The 27,350-nt window shown below is 33.3% G+C and overlaps 3 protein-coding genes across 3 annotated transcripts; 1 reads left to right on the top strand and 2 right to left on the bottom strand.

Moving 5' to 3' along the window:
* Positions 1-222: 222 nt before the first annotated feature.
* On the bottom strand, positions 223-5,190 carry LOC140807098 (uroporphyrinogen decarboxylase, chloroplastic). The gene is made up of 6 exons (XM_073163779.1): positions 4,887-5,190; positions 4,057-4,178; positions 2,847-2,957; positions 2,416-2,604; positions 2,021-2,146; positions 223-975 (listed from the first exon to the last, which is right to left on the bottom strand). Exons 1-6 carry the CDS (start codon positions 4,984-4,986, stop codon positions 460-462), a joined length of 1,164 nt encoding a protein of 387 aa, XP_073019880.1. The 5' UTR covers positions 4,987-5,190; the 3' UTR covers positions 223-459.
* Positions 5,191-14,876: 9,686 nt separating this feature from the next.
* On the top strand, positions 14,877-17,653 carry LOC140808169 (LOB domain-containing protein 15). Its single transcript, XM_073165217.1, has 3 exons — positions 14,877-14,999; positions 15,512-15,770; positions 17,157-17,653. The coding sequence occupies exons 1-3, from the start codon at positions 14,986-14,988 to the stop codon at positions 17,559-17,561; spliced, it is 678 nt and encodes a 225-aa protein (XP_073021318.1). The 5' UTR covers positions 14,877-14,985; the 3' UTR covers positions 17,562-17,653.
* A 1,566-nt stretch (positions 17,654-19,219) lies between these two features.
* Positions 19,220-21,367, bottom strand: LOC140807367 (peroxidase 4-like). The gene is given in 5 exon segments (XM_073164179.1): positions 19,220-19,845; positions 20,165-20,330; positions 20,423-20,599; positions 20,601-20,615; positions 21,042-21,367. Coding segments are annotated over 5 exon segments (975 nt in total). The 5' UTR covers positions 21,270-21,367; the 3' UTR covers positions 19,220-19,456.
* Between the last annotated feature and the right edge of the window lie 5,983 nt (positions 21,368-27,350).

Here is a 27,350-nt window from a genome sequence, read left to right on the forward strand (position 1 = left end):
ACATCTCAAAAGTTTTCAAATATTTTTAAATTACTAATCTATATTTTAATTTTCATCTAAACTTTTAAATTTTTACATGATCCTATAACTACTGGCATTAAAAAAATTATAGTAAAAAACCATAAATTTAAAAGTAACAAAAAATTATTCAATAACAAAAAAATATTTAGCACTAAAACTTTTCATACATATGCACACATTGCATGTCAAGGGAAGAAATGGTTGGCCAAACCTGAACCTGGAAATATTTAGAAAAAACAACTAAATTTCATAGGTTAAATGTTACACAAAATAAAACTACATGGGTTCACAATCAAAATAGCAATAGCCATAATCTTCCGGTAAACTCTTCCCATATTCAAGCTGCATTAAAATAGCAAAAATGCAGAAAAACGAATCAAATAATCCTACAAAAAAGCCGGTCCGAACACAACCCATCCTCGATCCTTGTACCTATGTCTAGTACCTAAGACCTTTAGCAACTTCGAAGAAATGAGCAACATTTTCCTCAGGTGTACCTACTACGATGCCATGTCCAAGATTCAGTATATGTTTCCCTCTACCAGCTTTTTTCACAGTATCATGTATACGGTCAGTGATGAATTCTTTTGAGCCAAAAAGAACACCAGGATCCACATTACCCTGAACTGCCACGTTGGAGCCAAGTCGACGCCTTCCCTCAGCCATGTCCACTGTCCAATCCAAGCTAACAACATCTACACCGGTTAGTGGTAGTCTCTCAATTAGGCCACCTGATCCACTGGCATAAAGAATTAGTGGGAATTCGGGATGGGTGAGTTTCACAGTTTCTACTATTTGTTTCAGGTAAGGTAGACTGAACTCTTCGAAATCTACGGGGCTAAGTTCTGTGGCCCACGAATCGAATATCTGAACGGCTTGAGCTCCCTTGTCTGCTTGGTACTGAATATATTTCGCCATGGAGGTTGCAAATTTTTGAAGTAGTGCATGAAGGACCTATATTCAAAGCATAAGTTAAATGAGTAATTGATCAATACTCGGTACACATATTCCTTGGTTGGAAAGCACCGAGATATAGACGACCTTGTAACCATAAGCTCAAGATGAAAACCCAAGACCAAAAGACAAGCATTTAAGGTAGAAGAGCTTCTAAAATTTATCAACAAATTCATCATTCATCACAGAGCCAATGCATGATTGTAATATTGTCCACCATTGAGATTTGAGAAGCCGGCGACGTCCTAGTCTACAGGATTTTCACTCATTTATCATTATTAGGTATAGTCCCTTCCATTGCACAATTCCCAACAAAAGCATCAATAGGTCATAAACACAAGAAGATAACTCAAATTCAAGACACTGCCTATTAAGTTCGAGAATCACCCCACCTTATTAATCAGAACACGCGGAATTGTAGCAAAAAACAGTGTTCCTCAACAAGTAGAATAAAATGAATTGCCTAAAATCTAATAGCCATTCATCATCACCATTTTATTAGACTCTGGTTTATGAGTATTAGATCAAAATCTGTTGTGTGCTAGAGAACACCCTTCAGAAAGAGGAATACCCTCTAACACAGTTGGAAAACTAGTGAAAATCGTCCAGTGTTTTAAAAGAAAATTAAAATCTGTTAGGTACTTCAGAAAATTGGGCTGGATAAGTAATGATGGGGTTATTATCACGGGCCTGGATAAATCGGGTCAAGAGAATTCTAGAACCAACAACTTGGAGAAGAGGAAAGGGATTAGGAGGCAATAATATAAATTAGACGAGACAGAAGGAGATGGGTATTCATTCATGTTTATTGTGTTTTGTTCTACTAGAGTGAGTGCATTCTTCCTGTAAAAAGATTCTATCCTTGGTTGAGATATTTATCAGATTATATTCAATATTTCATATTAAACAAATATGTCTTCTTTTTCTACTAGTCAATATTTGCAGGATAAATTGTGTTAGGAGATTTAGATCCTAACAAAATCCCTCTTTCAGATAAGTCAGATACCATGTTGAAGATTGGTATACTATCAGCAAACATCTACACCTTGGGTTCTGAGAAAGCCAATCTCTTTATTTTTGAGAAGTGCTTCGAAGAACCTCCTTCAACTACATAAGAAGCCAAGGTGAAAGGAGCGCCGACAAAACCAAGAACCGCAGCTTCATTATTTACCTGGAAAGAATGAGAATATCTTGGTCAATATTTTTTAAGGCATAAGGCGAAAGGACAGAAACATTTAAGTAAATTATGACGTTCACTCTATTCCTTTTGTTCAATTGTGAACTAAGTCATATCATTCAACCGTTCATCAAATAGAATGCTGTGTAATGTTATATTAAATTATAAGGTAGAATGCTGTGTAATGTTATAATAAATTATAATAAATGATAATTTCATCGAACAATGATGATAATATACGGAAATGAACAGAGTAGTCAGACCTCCTCTCGCAGGATAGTTAAAGCTTCCCCAACATATGGAACTGACTCTTCAGGATTGAATTCTCTCACTTTCTCAACATCAGCAGCGGATCTAATTGGGTCAAATATGATAGGACCCTTACCTTTTACGATATCAAATGGTATGTTCATACCAGACAAAGGAGTAAGAATGTCGGAAAATAAAATGACCTGAAATATAGCAAATAATTCGTTAAGTATGAGCAGGAACACAGAACTTGGAATTGGGTTCTCAGTCTATAAAAAATTGGTCATTTTCATATGGAACTAAAGCTTATCTCAATCTAATACCGACACTTAATATATGGAACTTTTACAGACAACAAAGAGAAGGAATGTGTGGATCAGGTAATAAAGATCCCATGAATAAATTGCTTATTGTAAAAGTACTGTCTTCAACAAAAACATCTTACTCCATCTGGTCTGAACACTTTCCATGGCTGAAGGGAAATTTCCACCACAAGATCTACATTTTCTGATCTCTCACGGAAGGATGGATACTTCTCACAGAGGGTTTGGTAACTCTACAAAAAGGAAAGGCAAAGAACTCCAGGTTCAGTATCAAAATAGAAGACTGTGACTAGATCATGAAGCCATACTAGCAAGTATCTTCTTAGATCCAAATAATTAAGAACTGTTTAAGGTTAGCTCACACATGATCACATAAAGATGTTTCATTATCAGTTCCACAACCATATTATTGTGGAAAGTCAACTCTTTATGTGGACGCAATTACCTAATCTTGGATAATTATATTGCCTTCAAAACGTTAGTCATTACTGATACATTGGTTAGGATACCGAGGAAGTTTCCAGGATCAAAATTTCCAATGATCGTTTAAAACCATTTGAGTTTACACATGTAATGATAAGATCTTGTAATAGTATAAAAATCTAGGTTGTGCAATTGTGCTTGTACTGAATGAATTTATTATTTAAATCCTCTGCTTTGAAGTCATAATTTTGAGCACAATGAAGAGTTTGATAGCATAATGGAAATGAATTTCTTAGCATATCTTTACAACTTGAGAACAATAAAAAGGTTATGTGCCAGAATAAGAGTACAGTAGAAAACTATAAATAGATTAGGCTCATTTATTTGAAAAGATTGTTTTCTTTGTGTTAGGGTGGCAACTATGAATTTAAAAGCATAAAAAATCTTAAATAAATTAAAACAGAAAACCTCTACAATTCAGAAAATCAATTTCTTCATGTCCAAATAATCTTTTGAACGAAACATTAATTCCAAAGTGGGAACCACACTGAAATATCCTAGTGTAAAAAGAGTTTTTTTCAAGTCGATTGAAATGGCTACTCTCATTGGAAAATGCAAACAACAAAATATGTGAACATTTCTCTTTTAAGTTTCAATTTGATGCACTATTATATATGAATATCATAGGCAGTGAGCAGACATAGGGCTGTCTCTGCGGTTGGAACGCATTTATATCAGTTCACTCTTCTACGAAGTTAATGCTTTCCATATTTATATGTCCACATACTTTCAGCTAATACAATATTATTCAAACGAAATGCCATCGAAGAGCAAACACAATGGCTAGCCTAGTAAGATAAAGATATGTAGCATAAAAAGCACGAGTTTAATCAGTCATAAAAAGCCTACCTTCATGTACCTCCCCGCTTGTCTCATAAGCCAAACCGGAGGTCTCTCTACTTCTTTCCCACGTACAGCATCAAGTAACAAAGGTTCCGTGGCATTGATTGCTTTTGGTTCGGCAACAGCCCCTGCAAGATTAGACACAAATTGACTAAAGTAAGGTTTTGTCAACAAAAAACTCAGAATATTATACACATCCATCATTTGCAACCATGATGAGATACATGATTAATCGAGAAATGAAACAACACATATAAAAATCTATCGGATAATCCACCCTCCGACCAGAGGAAAAACAATGTCAAACAAGTGGCTAGAGAAGTATAATGAAAAAAGTCAGTAGAGATTGTTAATCTAAAGTGCAAGTATCCGCTACAGAGTCAATACTTAACATTCCGGAAACAAATAGACATCCAAGAATTTGTTGTTAAGATTGAGACCTCACGCCCAAAAATGGTCATCTAAAGCATGAAGTGTACGAATGATCCAACTATGGACAGAAAGAATGGTTCAAGTATGACAGTAACATTTAACGGTAGAACCTAAGTTATGATACCATGTTAAAATTGAGACACTAACTAAGTTTGGAGGATTGTCAAGTCCTTATTTGCTCCCAGTGATGTTATCAGACCTTTGTCAACCTTAATTTCTGAAATATCCAATTAAGTTTTATTTGTCCCTAAAGAAGCATAGAATCAGTAAATTCAAAGTAAAACCCGGTATTCCTCGTAATTTATCAGGACAAAATTAATCCACAAATTAACAGTACAAAACAAACCGAACATCATCATCATCAATAAACGGATAGAAAATTCGAATAAGGAAGATAATATAACCTGCTACAGAGCAAATGAATCTGGGTTTTTTATTTGAAAGCGGGGTGAAGTTGAATTTAGCAGAGATTGAAGAAACTGAGCAGCCGTAAACACAAGCCATTTTCTCTCCAACTCAATTTCCTAGCTGGAAATTGAAAATTCCTCCAATCCCAAGTATCAAATCCCCGTACAAATCTTGGAAACTGCTTCCACTCAGCTGATTATCTATATTTTCATGGTGAAGCTTTAAGGGAGCAGCGAAAGAGATGGATGATGTGGAAGAAGATAAGGGGAAGAAATCTCATCTGCTTTCAGCGCCCCATCCCACCCCCAAAATGGGTCCCTTGTTCGATCGTAAATTACGAATATTTAATTTAATTTAATTTCATTAAGATGTAAATAAAATAGGGGATTAAATTAATTTATATAAATTGAGTAATTTAATTATATAAATTACATTGTATGTTTTTAGAATCAACAGTGTCCGGTATTCTTTTACACTAAACCCTTGTTCATTCAGCCGGGAATCAAATTTTCTTCGATTATAAGATCGATCGACAATTCCGATTGACTACAGTTCCATACGAATGTGATTTAGATTTCACTTGATTCAAGTTTGAGTTTCTGATTTTTAAGAACTGCCATCGTTCTGTAAGTCATCGATTTCGGTTTCAATATAAAAACAGTGATGGATAATCCAGCTAAAGTAATAGCAATTAGACCTAACACGATTCCAAATATAAAAAAAACTTCAATCATCTCAATTTTTTGAGAAAGAGAAAAAAATAATAATATCTAAACCTAAAAAATAATCCGAACTGACATGAATCTCAATGACGAAACAATAAAGATTGATAATAAAATATAGAATATACAGAATCTCACATAAAGATTTTTTTGTATGAATTGCTTCTTTCAAATAGTTAAATATGTCGTATCTTGTTCAAATAAATAAATAAATAAAACTAAAGTTATATTTAAAATTACTAGTAGAAAACCGAAATAATTAATTATAGTAAGCATTGAAATATAATATAAAAACAGGAAAACAATAGTTTCTCTTCTGATTTTTAAGTGATGATCCCGATTTCAATTGACGGAACACCTTTGACCCTAACTTTCTTGCTAATTAATATATGGAGTACGAGTTTATTGAGTATATTTTTTTATACTAAATATTTATATAAAATAATTTTTTTTTATGTAAATTTAATAAAGTCTGACCAAAAAATAAAGATTCAACTTTTTAAAAGGACATTTTCGATGTCAGTGACTTGTTTCTAAATAATATAAGATATATTTAAAAATATAAGACAAAAAAAGTCCCAGATGTTTTACATGTGTCTTAAACATTTTATAAAATATAAAATTTTAAATAGTTTAACAAGATTAGCCCAAATAATATAAAATTGTTTTTTTACTGGTTTCTTCCCTATGAGAATGGTAGGTTTATGATCAATGTCATTGTGTGTTAAAGAAAGTGCAGTATGCAGGAGAGGTGAAGAAGCTGGATCCTAAATAGGAGGGGTCGTTCAAGGTGATTCGGAAGGCTGAGTTAGGGTGCATTCTACCTGGAAGACATGACATGTTGACCAAGGTAGTGACGTCGATCAAATTCAATTTTTTTGGGGCTTACTTAGCCATCTGCTAAATTGATATGGCGTCGGAGGGCGCATTTGCAGGCATACTTATATCATTCATTTGACAACTCGACAATGTGTGGTTTTGTGAGGTTTATAGTGTTGTAATTTCGTCATTCTTGACTCGCGAGGTAATTTATGAATTTACCCAAATTTGAATTCTCTCTTTTGAAATTAGTGAAGTGATCTAAATTGTCCAAGGACGTAGCCAAATAAAATCGATATCCAAATTTGGAAGATTCATGCGAACGATAGCATAGTTGTCGCTCCTGCGAACCTGGAGAAGAAATGAAGTAGATTGTCATCCGCGCCACAAATAAAGTGTTAGAAGCATTTGGTGTGGTCCCACGTGCGGAATTTGAGATAATAAAACCCGAAAATAAAGAATAAATTGGACACCGAGATTTACGTGGAAAACCCCTAAAAATTATTAGGGTAAAAACCACGGGCAAGATGAAAAGAATTTCCACTATAATATTTTGTGGTGTACAACTCACTCACTGTGTTTCCAAAGAGAACACACTCTCTTAATACAGGAGAACAAAACACCTCACAAATATTATAGAACTAATAGGAGAAAGAGAGAAAACTCAATATGTTGATTGAGAATGGGATACTCCAATTGATGAAGGAATGCATCTATTTATAGATGCAATTCCTCATCTGAACAAAAGCTTCCGTTTCCAACTTTGCATTGCGTTTGTCTGCTCATTTCTTCTGCCCAATTTCTTTGACCCGACATGCATTTAATACAAAGACTTTTCTTGCCGACATTTCTCCCACTTGGAGATTTGATTGAGAATCAAACACATCTCCACACATCCTTTCAATCTTGCCATTCCCTGCTGCTTACGTTTCCGCTAGACCACTTGAGAATCTGCACCACTCAAACTTTTCAATGTTCACTGGCTTGGTCATAAAATCAGCTATGTTGCCCTTCGTATGGATCTTCTGCATATCCACACTTCCTTCCTCTACTACTTCCCGCACAAAGTGAAATTGCACTCCAATATGTTTCGTCCTGGAATGAAAGGCTGGATTCCTTGCGATGTGCAAGGCACTCTGACTGTCACAAAACAAAGAAACATTCTCTTGTTTGTGTCCGATCTCCTCCAGTAACCTTTTAATCCATATTATTTCCTTGCAACCTTGAGTAGCTGCCATGTATTCTGCCTCTGTTGTAGATAACGCCACAACTGTCTGCAGTTTTGAAACCCAGCTTACTGCTCCCCCTGCAATTGTAAACACATAACCAGTAGTAGATTTCCTCTTATCAGGATCACCTGCATAATCTGAATCGACATAGCCCCTGAGTGTAAAATCCGATCCTCCATAACATAATGCAGCATTCGAGGTACCCTTGATGTATCTAAGGATCCTCTTAACAGTACTCCAATGCTCTCGTCCAGGATTCGCCATATACCGACTAACTGCTCCCACTGCTTGAGCAATGTCCGGTCTTGTACAGATCATAGCGAATATCAAACTTCCCACTGCTGATGCATACGGTACTCGAGACATCTCCATCCTCTCTGCTTCACTGCTAGGACACATCTCGGAGGATAACTTGAAGTTAACAGGAAGAGGGGTCGAAATTGGCTTACTATCTTGCATGTTGAAGCGTTGCAAGATTTTCTTCAAATAATTTCTCTGTGAAAGCCAAATCTTTCTGTTACTTCTATCTCGGTGAACTTGCATCCCTAGAATCTTGTTTGCTGGTCCCAAGTCCTTCATATCAAATTCCCTAGCCAACTCTGCCTTCAATCCTTGGACATGATCTTTGTTGGGGCCTGTTACCAACATGTCGTCCACATACAACAGCAAAATGATATAATCATCACCGGACCTCTTGAAATACGTACAAGGGTCTGCACTCAGTCTGTTGTATCCAAGGCTCGTGATATAGGAATCAAATCTCTTGTACCAACACCTCGGCGCTTGTTTGAGACCGTACAGAGATTTCTTCAACCTGCAAACCAAGTTCTCTTTGCCTATTTCCGCAAAACCTTCTGGCTGGAGCATATAGATTTCTTCTTCAAGATCTCCATGAAGAAATGCCGTTTTCACATCTAGCTGTTCTAGATGTAGGTCAAACACCGCATACAATGCCAACACTACTCTGACTGTTGTAAGTCGAACCACGGGAGAAAATATCTCATTGAAGTCAATGCCTTCTTTCTGAGCATACCTTTTTACCACCAATCTAGCACGATACCGCTCCACTTGGTTATTGCCATCACACTTGATCTTATAGACCCATCTGTTTCCAATGGATTTTCTCCCTCGTGGTAGTGTAACAAGATCCCAAGTTTTATTTCTGTCTAATGCCTCCAACTCTTCTTGCATTGCTATCATCCATAAGGATACATCCGAACTTTGAGTAGCCTCGTGGAAACTGGATGGCTCACCATCCTCTGATAATAGACAATATGCAATGTTACTTTCAGAAGTGACATAATCTGAAAGCCAACCTGGTGGTCTTCTGTCTCGAGTTGACTGCCTCACATTGGAAACTTCAGACTCAACATGTTCTTGTTCTTCGTGCTCTGGTACTGCTTCACAAGAAACTTGACCTTCGTCTGTCTTATTCTCCACCTGAAATATAGTAGTTTCTGAATTCTGTGTGCCTTTGTCTCCCTTTACTTTATCTTCCTCGAAGATAACATCCCTGCTGATGACAAGCTTGTGAACAGTAGGTTCCCACAAGCGAAACCCCTTTACTCCATCAGCATAACCCAAGAAGATACATTTTCTGGATTTCGAATCCAACTTCGATCTTTCTTGCTCATTGTACAGAACGTACACCGGACTTCCAAATGTATGCAAATGAGAATAATCTGTCGGCTTCCCGGTCCACATCTCCATCGGAGTCTTCAGATCAATCGCCACTGAAGGAGAACGATTGATAATATAACAAGCGGTTTTGACTGCTTCTGCCCAAAATGACTTTTCTAGACCTGCAGTCCTCAACATAGCTCTTGTTTTGTCCAACAAGGTCCTGTTCATCCGCTCCGCCACTCCATTCTGTTGAGGTGTGTAAGCCGTCGTGAACTGTCTCTTGATGCCCTCATGTTGACAAAATGCATCAAACTCGTCACTGGTATATTCTCCTCCATTGTCAGTCCTCAGACACTTGATTTTCTTTTCTAAATCAAGTTCAACCCGCGCTTTGAAATCTTTGAAGACCTGGAAAACATCTGATTTCTTCTTGATTGGAAACACCCAACATCTCCTAGAGAAATTATCAATGAACGAGACAAAGTATCTCGCTCCTCCTAGGGATACAACCGGTGCTTGCCAAACATCCGAATGAATCAGCTCCAATATGCTTTTGCTCCTGGCAGTAGAAGTGCCAAACTTTAATCTGTGTTGTTTACTGGTAACACAATGCTCACAAAAGGGTAGTGACACTTTTGTTAGTCCCGGCAGCAGCTTCCGTTCTGAGAGAATTTTCAAACCTCGTTCTGACATATGCCCGAGCTTTCTATGCCATAACACTGTTAATTCTTCTCCTGAACCATTTGATGCAACAGCTAGCTCTGCCTCTTTGTGTGTTTCTCCCAAAAGTACATACAGATTGGCAGCAACCTTTTCCGCCTTCATAACCACAAGCGCGCCTTTCACAATTTTCATGATCCCTTTCTCGATGCGAGTTTTGCACCCGATGTCATCCAATTGCCCCAAGGACAAAAGATTTTTCGTCAGTCCTTTCACATGTCGTACCTCCTGTATGGTGCGAATGGTGCCATCAAACATTTTAATTTTGATAGTACCGACCCCAGCGATTTCCAAGGCATGATCATTTCCCATGAATACAGATCCTCCTGAGACTGGTTCATAATGATCAAACCATTCTCTCCGAGACGTCATATGCCACGTCGCTCCTGAATCCATTATCCATGTGTCACAAAATTTGTACCTGCCTTCCGCAACTGTTGCTGCTTCGCTGAATAATATTTCACCACTGCCTGAAGTACTGGCCACATTTCCTTGAGAACTTTTATCGATACTCGTACACTCTCTCTTGAAGTGCCCTTTACCGCCACATTTGAAGCAGTAAATATTTTTCTTCTTACTTCTGGACTTTGATCTACCTCGTCTTTGGCTCCCACTGGAGTCACGGTCCATAAATCTTCCTCTTATCATCGGTAACGCCTCTGCCTGCTTCGAGGATACCAACCTATCTTCCTTATTCTTGCGCCGGCTTTCTTCTCCGAGAACCGCAGTTAAGACATCGTCGAATCTTAGAAAGCCCATCAGAATATTGTTGGTAATGTTGATGATGAGTTGATCGTATGAATCTGGTAGACTTTGAAGTAGAAGCTCTGCACGTTCATTTTCCCCTATTTTATGCTCCATGGAAGTGAGTTGGGCAAATAGAGTATTTAGTGTGTTGATATGGTCGGTCATCGATGAAGATTCCGCCATCCGAAGAGTATAAAGCCTTCTCTTTAGGAAAATCATGTTGTGTAGCGACTTGACCTCGTACATCTTTGTCAGAGTATCCCAGATAACTTTGGCTGTTTTTATCTCAGAGATACTTGACAAAACTTCGTCAGCTATAGCCAAGTGTAAATTGGCAACAGCATTATCATTCATCTCATTCCACTTTCCATCATCCGCAATCTCCACCGGTCTATCTCCAATAGCCGCCAAGCAATTCTCCTTTCTTAAAACTGCTTGTATCTTTATTTTCCACAGCATAAAATTGCTTCCGTTGAACTTTGCTATCTCGTACCTTCCCGCCATTATGTCTACAACAATTTTAGTAGACCGGACAAAATAATCCCGCCTTAAATAAAAAATCTCAAAAAATCTTTTCTGATGTGGAAGATCAGTCTAGGCTGCAACCACAGAGCATACTCAGAATTTTAAGAAATTTTAAACCAAGGCTCTGATACCACTTGTTGGTCCCACGTGCGGAATTTGAGATAATAAAACCCGAAAATAAAGAATAAATTGGACACCGAGATTTACGTGGAAAACCCCTAAAAATTATTAGGGTAAAAACCACGGGCAAGATGAAAAGAATTTCCACTATAATATTTTGTGGTGTACAACTCACTCACTGTGTTTCCAAAGAGAACACACTCTCTTAATACAGGAGAACAAAACACCTCACAAATATTATAGAACTAATAGGAGAAAGAGAGAAAACTCAATATGTTGATTGAGAATGGGATACTCCAATTGATGAAGGAATGCATCTATTTATAGATGCAATTCCTCATCTGAACAAAAGCTTCCGTTTCCAACTTTGCATTGCGTTTGTCTGCTCATTTCTTCTGCCCAATTTCTTTGACCCGACATGCATTTAATACAAAGACTTTTCTTGCCGACATTTGGAAATACCTAACGCAAATACTCTGAAACTCAAGTCAACCACAAAAAAATGCATAGACAAGAAAACTTTAATGGGTAAATGAAAAGTTACCCCATATAACGAGAATGCTTGCACTATTTATAGGCATTCTAATGGCTTTGTGGGCTTGGAAATAAGCGGGGGCTTGGTAGCTTTTATTATGGACCCCAACAAATAATTAGATTAAAATAAATACAAGACCTAATTTAATTTAATTGAGTGAATATATATATATGTATAACCAATCGTCAAGGGTTCTTTATGCTAAAGTATTAATTTATTCAATAGCATTTGTAAATTTATTTCTTACAGTAAATTTGGATGCTGACTCTTTATAGTTCTTTTGAACATGACAATATGATGTAAAAAAGGGCAAATATATATATTTATATAATAATAATAATATTAATATATAGTAATTTTCATGAATTCCGAAATAATTTATAAATACGGGAGATCGTGATAGCTATCTTACAATTACTAAAAAGACAAATACAAATAAAAAAAAACTCATCTTACTAGAATATTCAAAACCTATGTCATTTGCAATTATTAAAAGATGAAGTCGTGGTACGTACTAATCACTATCTAATTAAAATCAAGAATTTATTTATGATTTGATATATACTATGATATATAATTACACCATCAAATGTTTTATAGAAAACTAGATACAAGTCCTACACAAACTACACTAAGGGCGCATACATTCGACGATGATATACAATTTACATATAAATATATAGTAATTATCGTGATGTAGCACAAAATTTGCACATATATCAGTTGATATACGATAATTATATTTACATATCGCTACTATATGTTATTCTGAAATCTCGAAATCTTTTAAATTATGAAATCTATCATCATTAGTTTTAAGAAACTTAAAAACTAGACAAATATATGTGACTTGTGGACTTCCAAGACCTTGAAATTCTTGAATTCAAGAATTAAATAGAATATATATAAATAAAAATTAATAAACAAAGAGTAAAATATCACTTGGGGGTAAACAATGGGGCGGGTTACTTGCCTAAAAATACGGGTCAAACAAGAATACATGGTGTCATTTCCTTTAAGTCTAAGCAAATTTTACATAATTTAATATGTACTCCATATGTATATAAAATTAAATAAATACTATTTTATAAATTTTATATTCTATTTTATAATTAATGTTTATTCCCATGCATACATCACCACCCACCTTGAAATAACGTTCCAAAAATTTCAGAGCCAAGCAAAACTTTGCTTTTGTCCTATCTTGTTTCTTCCATTAGACATTAGATTAGTAATAATTCAATAAACTACTAAGTTTGCACGAACACTTCGATTCTTTTAAGATTTTATCATTAAATCGACCAAACTTGTTTAAACTTAGCTTTGATGGTAAAGAAAGATTTATAGTGCTTCATATATATGCCCCTTTTCGAATTATTCTTTTTCGACATCAATTGCATATTGTTTTAGTTAGTTTCGAATCGAAGAATAAAAATTTTGATAGATTCTATGCAATATATTGTATAATTTATATTTTTAGTCCTATTTTCACGCAATGTTGAACATAAGTATCCGGCGAAAAAATAATATTACATTGAGATTTATTTTTTAATAGACATGTCTAAACGAATTAACGGGATCGACTTGACCAATTTTATGCATAATTTGACAGGTTGAGACGAACAAACTCGCCACCCACCATTAGGTCGGTCAGGGTGGTCTGCTATTTTGGAGGGTTGGAAAATCTCAATTTAATCCACTTATTTTATATGGTCTGTCGTATCTAACTCATTTTGATATCTCTGTTTTTTATCTTAATTGATTAAAATTCAATTTATAGGCTAATTTACATTAACAAATTTGTTGTTTTTCCAATATTATCAAAACCTTTCATCTTAGAACCAAATAGCTATTATATCTAAATCAATTTTTACTATGTCAAGTATTTACAATTTTTAATTATTGTGAAACACTTACAAATCTACTAATTAGTTTTTTAAAATACGTTTTGATTGTGAATTAACTCTAAATATTGTCTTATTTTATAAATTAATTTTTAAAATTGATTTGATTTTTAACCACATTAATTAAAAAGACTGTGGGTGAGATGTCAAATATCAGCATGAATATGTTAATAAGTCCACAATGTAGAAAATAGGGCACATTACATTGAAGGTGATGCTTCATTTTCAGTGAAAATAACTGAGAGTTGTCACCTCATAAAAAATGAAATAAATCACATTATTAAAACTGTGACAATTGTAAGTACTTAAAAATTATAAAAAAGAATTAATCGATGGTAAATAATCGAGTAATATTAATTCCTATGATGTCCTCAGAATCGACACATTCGTTACATCGCAAGCGAAGGCGAGAGTTTTTTTTTTCAATATCAGTTATTTTTATTGTGTGAAAAGCACATTTTTTGGTACTATATGGAGATTTTAACCATTTAAATCATTTGTAGACAAAAATTTATCAAAAGTTTGCTGTGATAACTAACAAAAACGAAATAAAAAATTAAGTGTTTCATTATTTCTATGTGTAAATTGACTTAGTATTAATGACCAATAAATCGCAAGCGATTTATGGAACTCGAACGAGGAGGGGAACCCATGTATGTGCGCGCACGCGCGTGGCAGTACAGATGGTTTTATATAATCAATAACTCATCCAATAATTTTAATGAATAATTTTTTTATAAAAAAAATCGCGCGATTAATTTTCAGCGTCTTCTTGATTTTCGTATTAATTATAATTTGAGTCATTATATTTCATGCATGTTTAATTTTCAGTATTTTCTAGAATTTCTTTTAATTAAAACATGAATTGCTATTTTGTGAAAATTTATGTAGTCTTTTCAACTTGTTTTTTTTTTTTTAACGAAACTTCTAATCAATTGATGGTGCTGAATGTTTAAAATTGAATCCTCTTCTCATAAATTTTTTTCCCAATTTCCAAGATGAAACTTTGGACCATATTCTTAGTAATATTCTTGCCTTTTAAGCACTCTTTTTCTCTAACCCTCTATATATTTCTTTCTTCAACCTTTAAATCTCTCCTTCTTTCTCTCTTAAACTTTCTTACTTGGTCAATCAACAGATAGTATGCCTGAATGTCAAGAGAAAGGTAAGCAACAACGGACACAGATTCGTTGAATACCTCCAAACTCTTAAATTTTTAGCATGAGCACCCGGGAATCTAATAAAAGGGGCGATTCGATATATTAAAAAACAAACATCCATTGGTTTTTCTACAAAAATATATATGATTCTTTTTTTTTTTTGGTTTTAAGCTATACCTACTCACACATTCGAGCAACCCTTTTATTTTCTTGATCTTCGTGGTTCTTCCTTGATGGGAATAGAAACTGATCCTTTTAATTTCTTGATCTTCACTAGTCTATACACCTATGGTGGGTTTTGGGTGGATATATTACGATTTTAAGTGCGACTTTTTAAAGAACACAAGTTATTTTGTCGAAAATCCATTGAAATTGTCCCTCGAAACCGTCTTGCCCCTACCAACAATTCTTGATCCGCCCCCCATTTGGAACTGCAATCTTGATTTATCTGGTGAATATATACCATCTTCCATGTATTTTTCTTCCTGAAATGTTTTGTATCGAATTCCTTTCGCAGGGAGAGATTCGAGGAGATAGCGAAAAAGATAAAGAGAGAAACCAATGTCTTCCCTCCTACACGAGAAGGAAGGAGGCATATGCTAGGGCTACCAGCTGGAACCCTAAACACAGTCACGCCCTGTGCTGCCTGCAAGCTTTTGAGACGACGTTGCTCCCAAGAATGTCCCTTTTCTCCATATTTTTCGCCACATGAGCCTCAAAAGTTTGCATCTGTTCACAAAGTATTTGGAGCTAGCAATGTTTCCAAGATGCTAATGGTAAACCGTAAACCCTAAGAACTCTTTCTTATATCCTTGAAATTTTTGTTTGAGTTCTCAAGAATGCCTAAATTAGTATAGCTTGTTCTGGTCATTTTTGCAAGGTGGATATATAAATTAGATTTAGGATATTGGTCAATGAGAATGAAATAAATTATTTAGAAAAACAAAGTGCGTATAAGTTAAATTTTTAGGCGTAAAAAAGAGTTGATTATTTACACTTCATTTCTTGTCATTTACACTCTATTTGTTAATGACAAATTTTTTATACATGAATTATAAACAAAGTGCGTATAAGTTAAATTTTTAGGCCTAAAAAAAGAGTAGATATTTACACTTCATTTCTTGTCATTTACACTCTATTTGTCAATGACACATATTTTATACATGAATTATAGTATAAATAACACTAAATGAGATGTAAATATCAACTCACAAAAAACGACGTTACGTTTTTAATAATTTCTTTAATTTGATTACGTTATATGAAAAGACTAGACTACAAAATGTGCATGTGAAGATTCATTTCTTGTCATTTACACTCTATTTGTGAATAAATTTGACATATATTTTACACGTGAAGTATAATGTAAATAACACTAAATGAGGTGTAAATATCAACTCCCAGAAAACGAAGTTAAGTTTTTAATAATTTTTTTGATTTGATTACGTTATATGAAAAGATTAGAATACAAATGTACACGTGAAGATATTATTTAATCGTATTTTCAATTAGGAAGATTTACTAATTTTTGTCAAAAAAAAACCGAATAACTATGAATATTTTTTTTATTCGAAATAATGACTAACTACCCTTATTTCTTGTAATAGAATCCCGAGTTGTATTTGACGTTTTATCAATTCACTTCTTTAATTTACTGTGAATTCATGGTAGAGGCATTAGGCTCATTTAAATACAAAAGATTGATTTTTATATGTATTTTTCTTCATATTAAAAATTATATTTTCCAATATATTGATTTGCATCCCGAAGACATAAGTCCGTCTGTATTATTTAATTTATTTACCCTTAATTCTTTAGTCCACTTCAAAATTATGTAATCATACACGTGAAAAGCCGAAAATTTCAAAAATCATCACGTAAGTCAATGATCTAGATTGGAATTTATCGCTCTAATTAAGTTTAAATTTATTGTTACTATAATAAATTGTTTTTTGCTTAATAATCTGATTTTCGTCGAAAAAAAGCGTGCTCTATATGTGCAAAAAATGACCAAATTTTGACTAATTAACTAATTAATGTTAAGAGATGAGAGAGCGAAATCCGTCATCTTTCAGTAACTAATTCAATTAGAATCTAGAAATATTTACTCAAAAATCATGTGGTTTATTAATTATTTTCATTTAATTTCTCTGTCTTTCTAGGAAGTAGCTGAAAATCAAAGAGCAGACACAGCCAATAGTCTTGTTTACGAGGCCAATGTAAGGCTAAGGGATCCAATCTACGGTTGCATGGGAACCATTTCTGCCTTGCAGCAACAAGTTCAAGCTTTACAAGCTGAACTAAACGCAGTAAAGGCTGAGATTTTGAAATACAAATATAGTGAAACCAATGACAATATAATTAACCTTCCATATTCTCATAGTGTGGCAACACACTCCTCAAACGTCGTCTCGATCGCTGCGCCGCCACCAACACCTCAACCGCCACTGCCACCAACTCCTCCCTCCATTCCGATCACACCGGCCATGTACAATACAGTCGTCGTTACGTCTAGCCCTGCTGACTTTAGCACCATAACTGATGGAAATATTACTTATTTTGGTTAGTATGTTTAATTAATTTGTTTGTCTCATTTATTGAATAAGTAAATTGGCATTAGTCATGTTTAACTTATATGTATTCAAGATTTTAATTGTATCAGTTAATATATTTATTCCAATTTATTTTATATTTTATGAATGCCTGATGTCATTTCCTATTGTATTAATCAGCAAATTTAATTGTTAATTTTATTTGTCAAAAGCAAGAAACCCAAAGTCTCAAATGTGGTTGGTTTTCTTAACGATATAGGGGGAAAAACTAAAATTTATTCTGTTACTAAATATGGGTTTAGTCCTAATTATTCAAAATTTGGTCATGGTGCAAAAAATTGACTAATTATAAGAACAAATACATATATAGACCAACTTATGTTAATAATTTAAAAAATACATTTTGTCATGTATTTTACAGTTTTTCTTTTGCATATTTTGTCATGTAAATTACATTTTTTTTTTTTTTGCATTTTTTTCATGTTATTATGCGATTCATGTTTTTAGTCCACTAATTTGTATCATTTTTTTTTAATTTTAGTTTTTTTTTTATCAGAGTGTTGACGTGTCACTGAAACTGTGCGTGAGAAAATTACAATTTTTGTTTTGTAATTTGTATCCATTTTGTCATATTGTTGACGTGTCTGACTACCACGTCAGGCTCCGGCGGAAAAGAATAAAAATTGAAAAAAAAAAAGTGCAATATACTAGATTAAGAGCATAAATTGATCAATAACATGACAAAAAATAAAAAAGGTGCAAGTTAAAGAAGTAAAAATGTAATTTCCACTATTAATTGTGTTTTCCCCCTCAAATATATACCACATTTAATAATGTTTTAAAGTTTTTTTTTAGTGAGAATATTTTACTTTATGTACTTTAGATTTCTGTATTTTGACTTAAACATGACCTAACTTGGCATATGCATAGAGATGTGACCAGATTTGGTCTAACGTCCACATTGCTTTATATTGTAGCATCTGACTTATCTTACTCCCACAATTTGCCATGATATTTAAATAATTAATAATGAACAACAATAGTTCAAAAATATTTTCAACTAACTATATTATTTACTTTTGATTAATCCCCATATCTCATATTTTTTAATCTTTCTTGCAGTCGACAACAAGACCAAAAATAAAAAACGTATAAGTTGGTTAATAAAATTTGTTTCGGATTATGCGTATAAACATATTAACTTCAGAAATGTTTTGATTTTCATGAGGTATAATATATAAATGTAAGAAAAATATATTATGATTTCTTTTACAATTATCAATTGGAATTCCTTAGAATAAAAACCAATAATTCTCACAATTCATGTAAGATATCACCAACATTCAAATTTGTTGACTTAACACTTGTAACATACTGTAACTTCACAAACAATTGACCAAATATTTAAGTTCTATGCTAGAGCTATTTTAAACAGACTGAAATTGTGCATGAGAAAATTACAATTTTTTCTTGTAATTTGCATCCATTTTGTCATATTGTATGTCAATTTACGGTACGTCTACGCAAATTTACATATTTTTCAAATTTTCCGGTGCCACGTAGCACTCAAACGAAATAAGATTTAAAGCCGAAAAATTCAAAGTTAGTAGTACAAAAATCAAATTTTGCAAAGATAGTTGACCAAAAAAATTATTTTCCGCACAAAATTTAGAAACCTTATTTTATTGTCCAAAATTACCATTGTTTAGCGCGTGCGCGAGCACACAGTGTAGTACAAGTACTAATTAAAATTCAAATGTAGACCGAATTAGTGTTGTCACACACTCAAACCACACAAATTAAGCAACCAAACCAAAAAAAAAGACTTGGAAAACACCTAGTATGATTCGAAATCAAAAGATGCAACTTTATAAAAACCACGACATTTTAAAACCCTATGATGAATCAGTCTAGTTGAGCCTTCTGCAATTCTTCCTTATTTCACCATTGGATCCAGTCAAGGGCCTAATGTCACCCATCTTGATCATGGCTACCGCGAAATCGGACTTGAAGACTTCCATGTTCTTACTGTACGTTCTTACAATCGAATCAGTCGACCCTCCGTTAAACAACTGTTGGTCGGAGTGGAGGAGGCCACGACGGTTCAAAAGGCTGTTGAAATAGTTGTTGTCGAAGGTTGTCGGAGTCTGATCCAATGGTGCCAAATTGTTGTCTCCCACACCATTGGGTCTGGGGCAGTTCCCTTGTCTTGTTTTTGCTAGGGATCTATCCAAGTTGGTTTCGTTGTATATTCGAGCTCGAAAACTTGTGCATCTTGCTTGTCCAATTGTGTGAGAACCTGCACAAAAATTAATTAGTCCCTGTTGCCTATTAGACTATTCCATACATTAAATTCTTGCCACGAAAATTTGGGTTAACAATAAAAGACTTCATCTCACGTATTCATCAAATAATTTTTTAACTACAAACATTCAATATAATAATTTCTATGTCTCAAATATTAATTTCCGATGAATGTTCTTCGGCCTCCGGCATACATGTTCGGGGTGTACTAAATATAAAACTATTGATTATGCGACATCCGAAGAGCTCAAATTTTTGGGGAGGAACATGAGCTTCTGCTTGCATTTTTAGTCGAAAAAAATAACAAACCAAACCTGATAAGGCAACCATGTCCTTGGTAGAAAGGCCAAGAGCATTGAATCTTGAAATAAGGGAATTGAGATTCGAAGTTGGAGGGGGAATGCTGTTATTTGCAGCTGCTTGACTTGCTGTTCTTGCATCTCTTCTGCCTAGTTTTACCCCCCAATTAGGCCCTCCTAACTGCATGCAATACAAATTAATTAATTTGAAATAGATCACGCGCATTCATAAACATGCATGGAATGGCAAAAGCCAATGATAATAATACTCACTATGACAACGGAGTCGCGTGCAGCAATGGCTAAGGCATCGGCACAGGAGACGACACCGGGGCACACTTTCTCCACTGCAGACTTAATCTTGTCCACAACATCGAATCCACGGGCTGAATTCAGGTTCGGAACTGCCCTTTTCTCACCTGTGAAAGACGATGTGTCGTCGAGGAGGACCTGACGCATCACATCCCTGACAAAATATATATCGTGTGAGTTAAGTGTTCTAAGTCTACGTTAGTTTAGTGATTGTATTGAGTGTTGCACAACGTGGGATATTCAACAATGGACTGCAAGAAGGTCAAAAGCATATTGTAATAACACTTTTTCACCTAGTTCTAAAAGACTATTTTTTCATTCTAGATATTATAAAAAAATATTTAATTGAGGCAAGAAACATGAAAAGATTTTGTTAGTTTAGGTAACAAATTTATATTTAAATTTTCTCTCAAAATCATCGTCTTGTAAGTTGGACCAAAACCCAATAACGGACAAGTCAAAGGACCAAACAAATCATTTTCTACCTAAGTATATAAAGCACGGGTAAGAAATTTAGAATGATATATATTGATATAGCTTTTGCGGTAAAAAGTAATGATACAGTGGTGGGGAACTTTACATTAACGAAGCAATCGTGGAAGAATAAGCGCAGAAGAGAAGCCCCCATTCGAGCTTCTCTTTGAATTGCCTTATGCACCACAGATTTCACAGTAGTGAAAAGCTGTGGACAAGATTTTGAGTAAAAATCTGCGGAAAGTTGAGCTGAAGAGTTTCCTATCAACAGAATCAACAAAACTAGAGCCAAATTAATGCCATGATTCTTGAAAAATACCGAAGTTAAAGCCATTGGAAATATATTTTCAGTATATATATACTAGCTATAGATAATGTGGAGCAGAAACAAGAAAGGAAGTTTGTGGTGCTGATATTGGTGATGAAAGCTCAAGAATTTATAGACGGTTAACCGTGGGTTGAACTTTGAATACTTCTTCATTTTTAAATGAATATAGGCCAAAATTTTCTCTCCCAAAGACGATTTTGTCAGTGTCGTTTTGAATTTTTCTTCCAGGTTTTTCTTGCTTTATTTGTATGTAGTTCTATTTCACATGTGATAAAGTGAAAGTCATCAACGCGCAAAGACATTTGTGAAGGAAATAGAAGAATAAGTTAACATTAGTGAACATTATCTGGGGAAAATTTTCGAATTCGTCGTATAAGTTGTCATGTGCTATAACTTCTCAAAATTAAGTTTTAGCTTTTGTTGGTTTTTGATTCCTATTTCCCACAAACACTGACATGACGTCATAAAATACTGACGTGATACTGAAAATACTAGTATGATATCAGAAAATCGTTGATATGTCTGACCTCATATGAACAGTATTCTAGCGAAATATGACTAATTACTAACAAAAAAAAAAGTTACGCTGATTAAAATCCGACATTGATAAGTTAGTAGACAGAAATAGAAAATATAGGACAACTTAGATGATTAATTCACTGTTTTCCCTATTCTTTAAATGAGTTCTTTCTATGGTATAAGCTACGGAAATTTTATAAGTATTTAACCACATGGATCACAAACATCTGATTAATATTGTTGAGAATACCAAACCTTAAAATATGTTTGAAATAAGAAATTAATCCATTGTGATGAGATCAAGAGACGCTGAATTAATTTTTCTAGGGAAGGAAAAGTAGTAAAAAAACCATATTTTCTAAAATAAAATATCATTCTATCTAGATTTCATTTTCATCTACTGTTGGATTGAGGTTAATAGATGCAAAATGACATATCACAAAATCTCGAAAATTTTCCATGTGAAGCGCATGACGAATTGTAATGCACGTACATTCATTTATCATGTCAGTACTATCCGATTCAGTATCAACACCTTTGACGAAAATCAGATTATATGATCGATCATGAATCCGAGAACCAAAAGTCTATATAGATCAATTTATAAAACCAATTCAGAATTTTTTGAGAGTATTTGTCGGAAAATAAATTTGATTTATACATGTAAAAATAATTCTTCAGTTATTGGAGAGGTAGGTTACCGAACCTTTTCTTTTCTTTTCTTTTTCTTTTTCTTTTTAATCACCGTACTTTTGGACTTCTTTGCATGGCGAATAATCATCTTTTGAAAGATGACCACGTAAAAAAGTTCTACATACTAAGTCTCTTTAACTTTTTATAATGATTAGGTAATATAGGTCAAATGAATAAAATCAGAGGTGAGATTTTCCTATGTATATTGCATTATTAATAAGAGTGACGCATGTCGTCATACTGGTGATATTTTGCTTTTTTTTTTCCTTATATTTGAAATACTGGTGATATTTTGCTTTTTTTTTTTTTGTTTCGATGAATTTTTATTAGTGTAACATAAGCTTTATTCTTTAGATTGAGCCACGTATGAGAGAATAAATGTGACGTAAACCATATTTAGTGTATTTAGTGGGTTCGGTAGAAATAAAGACAAAAATATTCCAAAGTCAATCGATGAAAATCAAATATTAACAAGATATAAAACTGGAATCTAAAGTAAATAAATTTACGAGAATAAAATTTTCATTTTTTCTATCTAAATTATTCATGCATCCAAACATTTTGGCTGCATAATAATAATAATAATAATAATAATAATAATAAAAGTGTCGATTTGGTCTTATGAATAGGCTAAATTTAAGTGTTAGCGTAATAACTATATTTCATTTACTATTTTAGTCCTTTTCTTTATATAATACTGAGTAATGGCAGTTTTAAATATATTTTTTTAACAAAAACTGTGTAATGGCTTAAAAATGATTAAAATAAAATACAAATAACTTATAGTTAAAATATCACCAATTTTGTGGATAACTATTTGATTAATAAAATTGGATCTTAAACCGGGTCAAAATGATTATTAAAACATCTTAAAATTTTAACGATAAATATTGGACTATTAATCTATCCTTATTTAATCCACCCAACCAAACACACCCTAAGAGTTAAAATTATCTTGAGTTTAAATGATAGCAAATAATTGATGACTGTTAAGTTGTTTAGTTGGTTGTTTAGTTCCTTATAGGATATCTCGATGGATGTCTGCGCCTGCTGTTACCATTTCAAATTAAACGGAGCTCCTTAGATGATCGAAAAACCAAGAATGATGTTCGACAACAGAGGAAAGAAAGCTAACATTGACAACGTGACCAAGAAGATTATGTATAAGACAGTACATCAAAACATGTTCAGCAAGATAAAGACCTGTTCTATAACTAAAAAATTTGAAAGAAGTTGACCAGGCTGTGTGAGGATAAATAATCGGATAAAGGAAAACAAGTAAGTTTTATTTTAACCTCATATTTGAGAATTTTAGTAAATGTAAAACTTTTTTTTTAGATCTTAAATTGATGTAATTTAGTCGGGACATAGTTGTACGAGTACAATCAAAATTTATTTGAAACTTTACGAAAAACATTGGTTGAAGTCAAAAGAATTCTGTGGAAAGAACTTCGAACATGTCGTACTTAACAATTTTTTTTAATTAAATTAAAGATATATAGTTCCATTCAGATTAGAAGCTTTTATTTCTTCATGACTCATGCACACATATGTATATAATATTATTGTGTGAATTCTAAATTATAATAAAGTATTTTCCCCGTATCAGCAATTAAATCAAAGTATATAGCTGAAATAAAAAGTTTGTGTTCCGAAATCAAAATTTGAAAACTTAATTGACCAAAACTCAAAATTGAACAAGTTACCGAACCAAAAAATTTATTTTTCCTAATTATTAATAGCATCAGTCATTTATAAAATTTTAAAAAATACTTCAACTTTGTATTAAATTATTTACTGTGCATATATTATATTACATGCGTATGTGAACCCTTTCGCAAAGCTGGTACCATTTCAAACCAGTGACTTTTCAAAAGCTTCTAAAAAAAGGGGCATAATTTTCTTCTGATTTGGTAAACTAGCTTTAATTTCATATTATATACAATATGATTACCGTTTGGTTCTAGCAGTCAAATTAAATCAGGAATCGAAACAATAAATCTACTCTCGAATTTTAAACGTAAGAATTTTAGTTTTATAAATCTAAATTACGTGCATAGATTATATATGATCCATGCCTTAATTTTTTAAATTCGAAGAAATATTTTGTTCCAAAAAATATAAACAATTCATGGTCAAAATCGTTACAAATTGGAGACATACTCTATATTCTCGAATGACTAGTTAAAAATGCAATGAAGACTATGTATTGCAGAGAAACTAGTACAATATAATGTGTTTTCGCATATTAAATATTGTTCATGTATAGTAAATTTGCATGTAAATCAAATGTACTTTAAAGTAATTTATGATTTTTATTTAATTTTATTAAATTGTTTTTAAATTTTTAATAAAACTTATTTTATTTTTACTTTTTGCTTTAATGATTTATTTGTTTTGTTGTTTTAGGGGTCATGAGATTATGCAAGAAATTAATATAAATATTATTAAAGTATCGGATTATGGTAGAGCTATTTACTATTTATATTAAGAGTATGTCCTTCATGAAAGGATCTCAAGGATCTTTATTCGTGAGACGGATCAATCATGTCCATATTTAGAATAAAAATTAATATATTTGACATAAAAAGTAATAAATAATATTTTTTCGTGAGTGATCCATATAAGTAGTCGATTCTCAAAATTGACCCGTGAGACCGTCTCACAGGAGTTTTATGTTATATTAAATATGGGTACCGGATTATGGTAGAGCTATTTACTGAGGATGAGTAGAAATTAGATCAAATTGTAAATCAAACCAAAACATCAGTTTGGAATTTGGATGATTGTTTTTTATTAAATCTATTATTATTATTATTTACAAGAACATTAATTAAACCATTTTTTAATAAAATAATTTATTTAAGGAAATTTTTTCAGATTTCAAATTAAAATTTATGATCATCATTGTCTTATCACACGATTAAAATGTGTGAATGAGGTGGATCTATCAAACTAAAAGAAATGGAATTCACGATTGTTGAGCTAGCAAAATATCTATCATCATCAAGTATGTCTTTCTTATTACAACACAATCAATTTTGAGTGGTTATAGCATGAAACCCCTTTTATATTAAATTAAATCTCCTTTACAACCATATGTTTTAAAATTTTAGTCACGTCTACGCAGTGGCGGAGCCAGAAATATGGCTCAGCCCGAACAGAAATTTTAAATTCTAGAATCTTTTAATATTTTAAATTGTTCTACCCGGGCTAATATCATATTATTCTAAAATTATACAAAATTTACATATACATTTTTTTTAAAAAAAAAAAACTGGGTCACCCTAGCCCGGGTAAACAAGCACATGCCTCCGCCCCTGCGTCTACGTCATTTGTTGAGGATTTTACGTATAATTTTTCAAAATAAAGTGTTTTAAATTATCGTTAGTGCAGAAGGTTGATTTTAATCCATCACTGCTTCCGAAGAGTATCAAATATGCCTACCAGATTGAGTTCACGTGTCACGCCCTTACGTGACTACATAATGGACCCCTATAGCAACTACTTCGTATTCTTCCTCGTTTTACAAAAATTATTAATTCAAGTTCTTATAGAAGTCTATTGTAGCACATCATAAATTCATTTTAAATATTTAATTTTTACCGACAAGATGTATCACAATCACTCCTCCTTTCAGCACGCGGCGTCCTGGTCGCGGTCTGGCCCCTCAATCAACCAGCGGTGAGAATATAGAGGTGACTCCTACAGGTTCAAGAGGTGGCTCCCGTAATGTAACACTTTGGCCCGCAGGTTCAAGAGGCGACTCTCATGCACGTAGCAATTTGCGTCGCATAGCACTTATTTCCCGGTGTTCCTTGCCAGTGACCGTCTTTGATACCATTCTGTCACGCCCCAAGTCCGAGCCCAAGCTCGCGCCTGCGTGACTGCACAATGAGTCTCTATATCAACTAATTCTTATTCGTCCTCGTTTTACGAAAATGATTAACCCAGGTTACTATATAAATCTATTATAGCTCATTATAAACTCATTTTAAATATTTAATTTTTATTATGTGGAACAAAAGATATGTGAGACCCCGAGACTAAAATAGCTTTGATGGCATTTTGGTAAATAAGTTGAAAAATATTCAATTTATTTTGATGGCATTTTCGTAGATAAGTTGAAAAATAATGAATTAATTTTAAGGGCAAAATGGTAAATAGTGACATATCTTTTTCATATGAAGCCCAAATGATTTGAGATTTGGATATGACCTAGAAAACTCAAAGATATGGAATTTCATATTTTGAGTTTTGGAAAATTGGATCGTTTGACTGGTCCAAAGATGTATACCGGCGATAAAATTTTAAATAGTATATATTATATTATATTATATTATATTATTTTATTAATATAATATAATATAATATTAATAAAAAAAAAAAGAAAATCAAAATTTTGAGGCGGTGGACTCGATTCATTTTAAAAGAAATGAATCTCATTTACCTGATGGCAGTGACCGAGAAAGGCGAGAGAAGGAATAATAGAGTTTTCGATTTTTTTTCGATCGTGCGACTTATCGGTTTATCCAATCGACGAACCGACTTCAGTTCTGAGATCGTTGACACGAGGTCTTCGTTTTGAGGTATAAATTTTATATTTTTGGTGATGTTTGAAATTCGTCGATTTTTGGAATAAATCCGATAAATTGTTAAATCATACTGGAATTGAAGATTGTTGAATAGTGTATGATTTTAACGAAGAAGAAATGATTACAGTGATGTTATTTTAAATTATTCTCAATTTATTATAATTAGAGAATTTTAATCATTTGATTGAGATTGAAGAATTATGTGTCGGTTATATATGTGGTAGAATAATTGACAAGAAACTAAGTTTCGAAGTCGGAATTGAATTATGTTATGATTTGA

This window comes from Primulina eburnea, chromosome 12 (assembly GCF_022965805.1).
Source record: "Primulina eburnea isolate SZY01 chromosome 12, ASM2296580v1, whole genome shotgun sequence".
Taxonomy (NCBI): Eukaryota; Viridiplantae; Streptophyta; class Magnoliopsida; order Lamiales; family Gesneriaceae; genus Primulina; species Primulina eburnea.

What these genes read in the sequence shown, in the direction of transcription:
- LOC140807098 (XM_073163779.1), bottom strand. Translation starts at nt 4,986, where the DNA reads ATGGCTTGTGTTTACGGCTGCTCAGTTTCTTCAATCTCTGCTAAATTC. An exon ending in ATTCATTTGCTCTGTAGCAG is followed by an intron (nt 4,179 to 4,886) that starts GTTATATTATCT and finishes CTAATCTTGCAG; the next exon opens with GGGCTGTTGCCGAACCAAAA. An exon ending in TAACTATCCTGCGAGAGGAG is followed by an intron (nt 2,147 to 2,415) that starts GTCTGACTACTC and finishes CATTCTTTCCAG; the next exon opens with GTAAATAATGAAGCTGCGGT.
- LOC140808169 (XM_073165217.1), top strand. An exon ending in ATGTTTCCAAGATGCTAATG is followed by an intron (nt 15,771 to 17,156) that starts GTAAACCGTAAA and finishes CTGTCTTTCTAG; the next exon opens with GAAGTAGCTGAAAATCAAAG.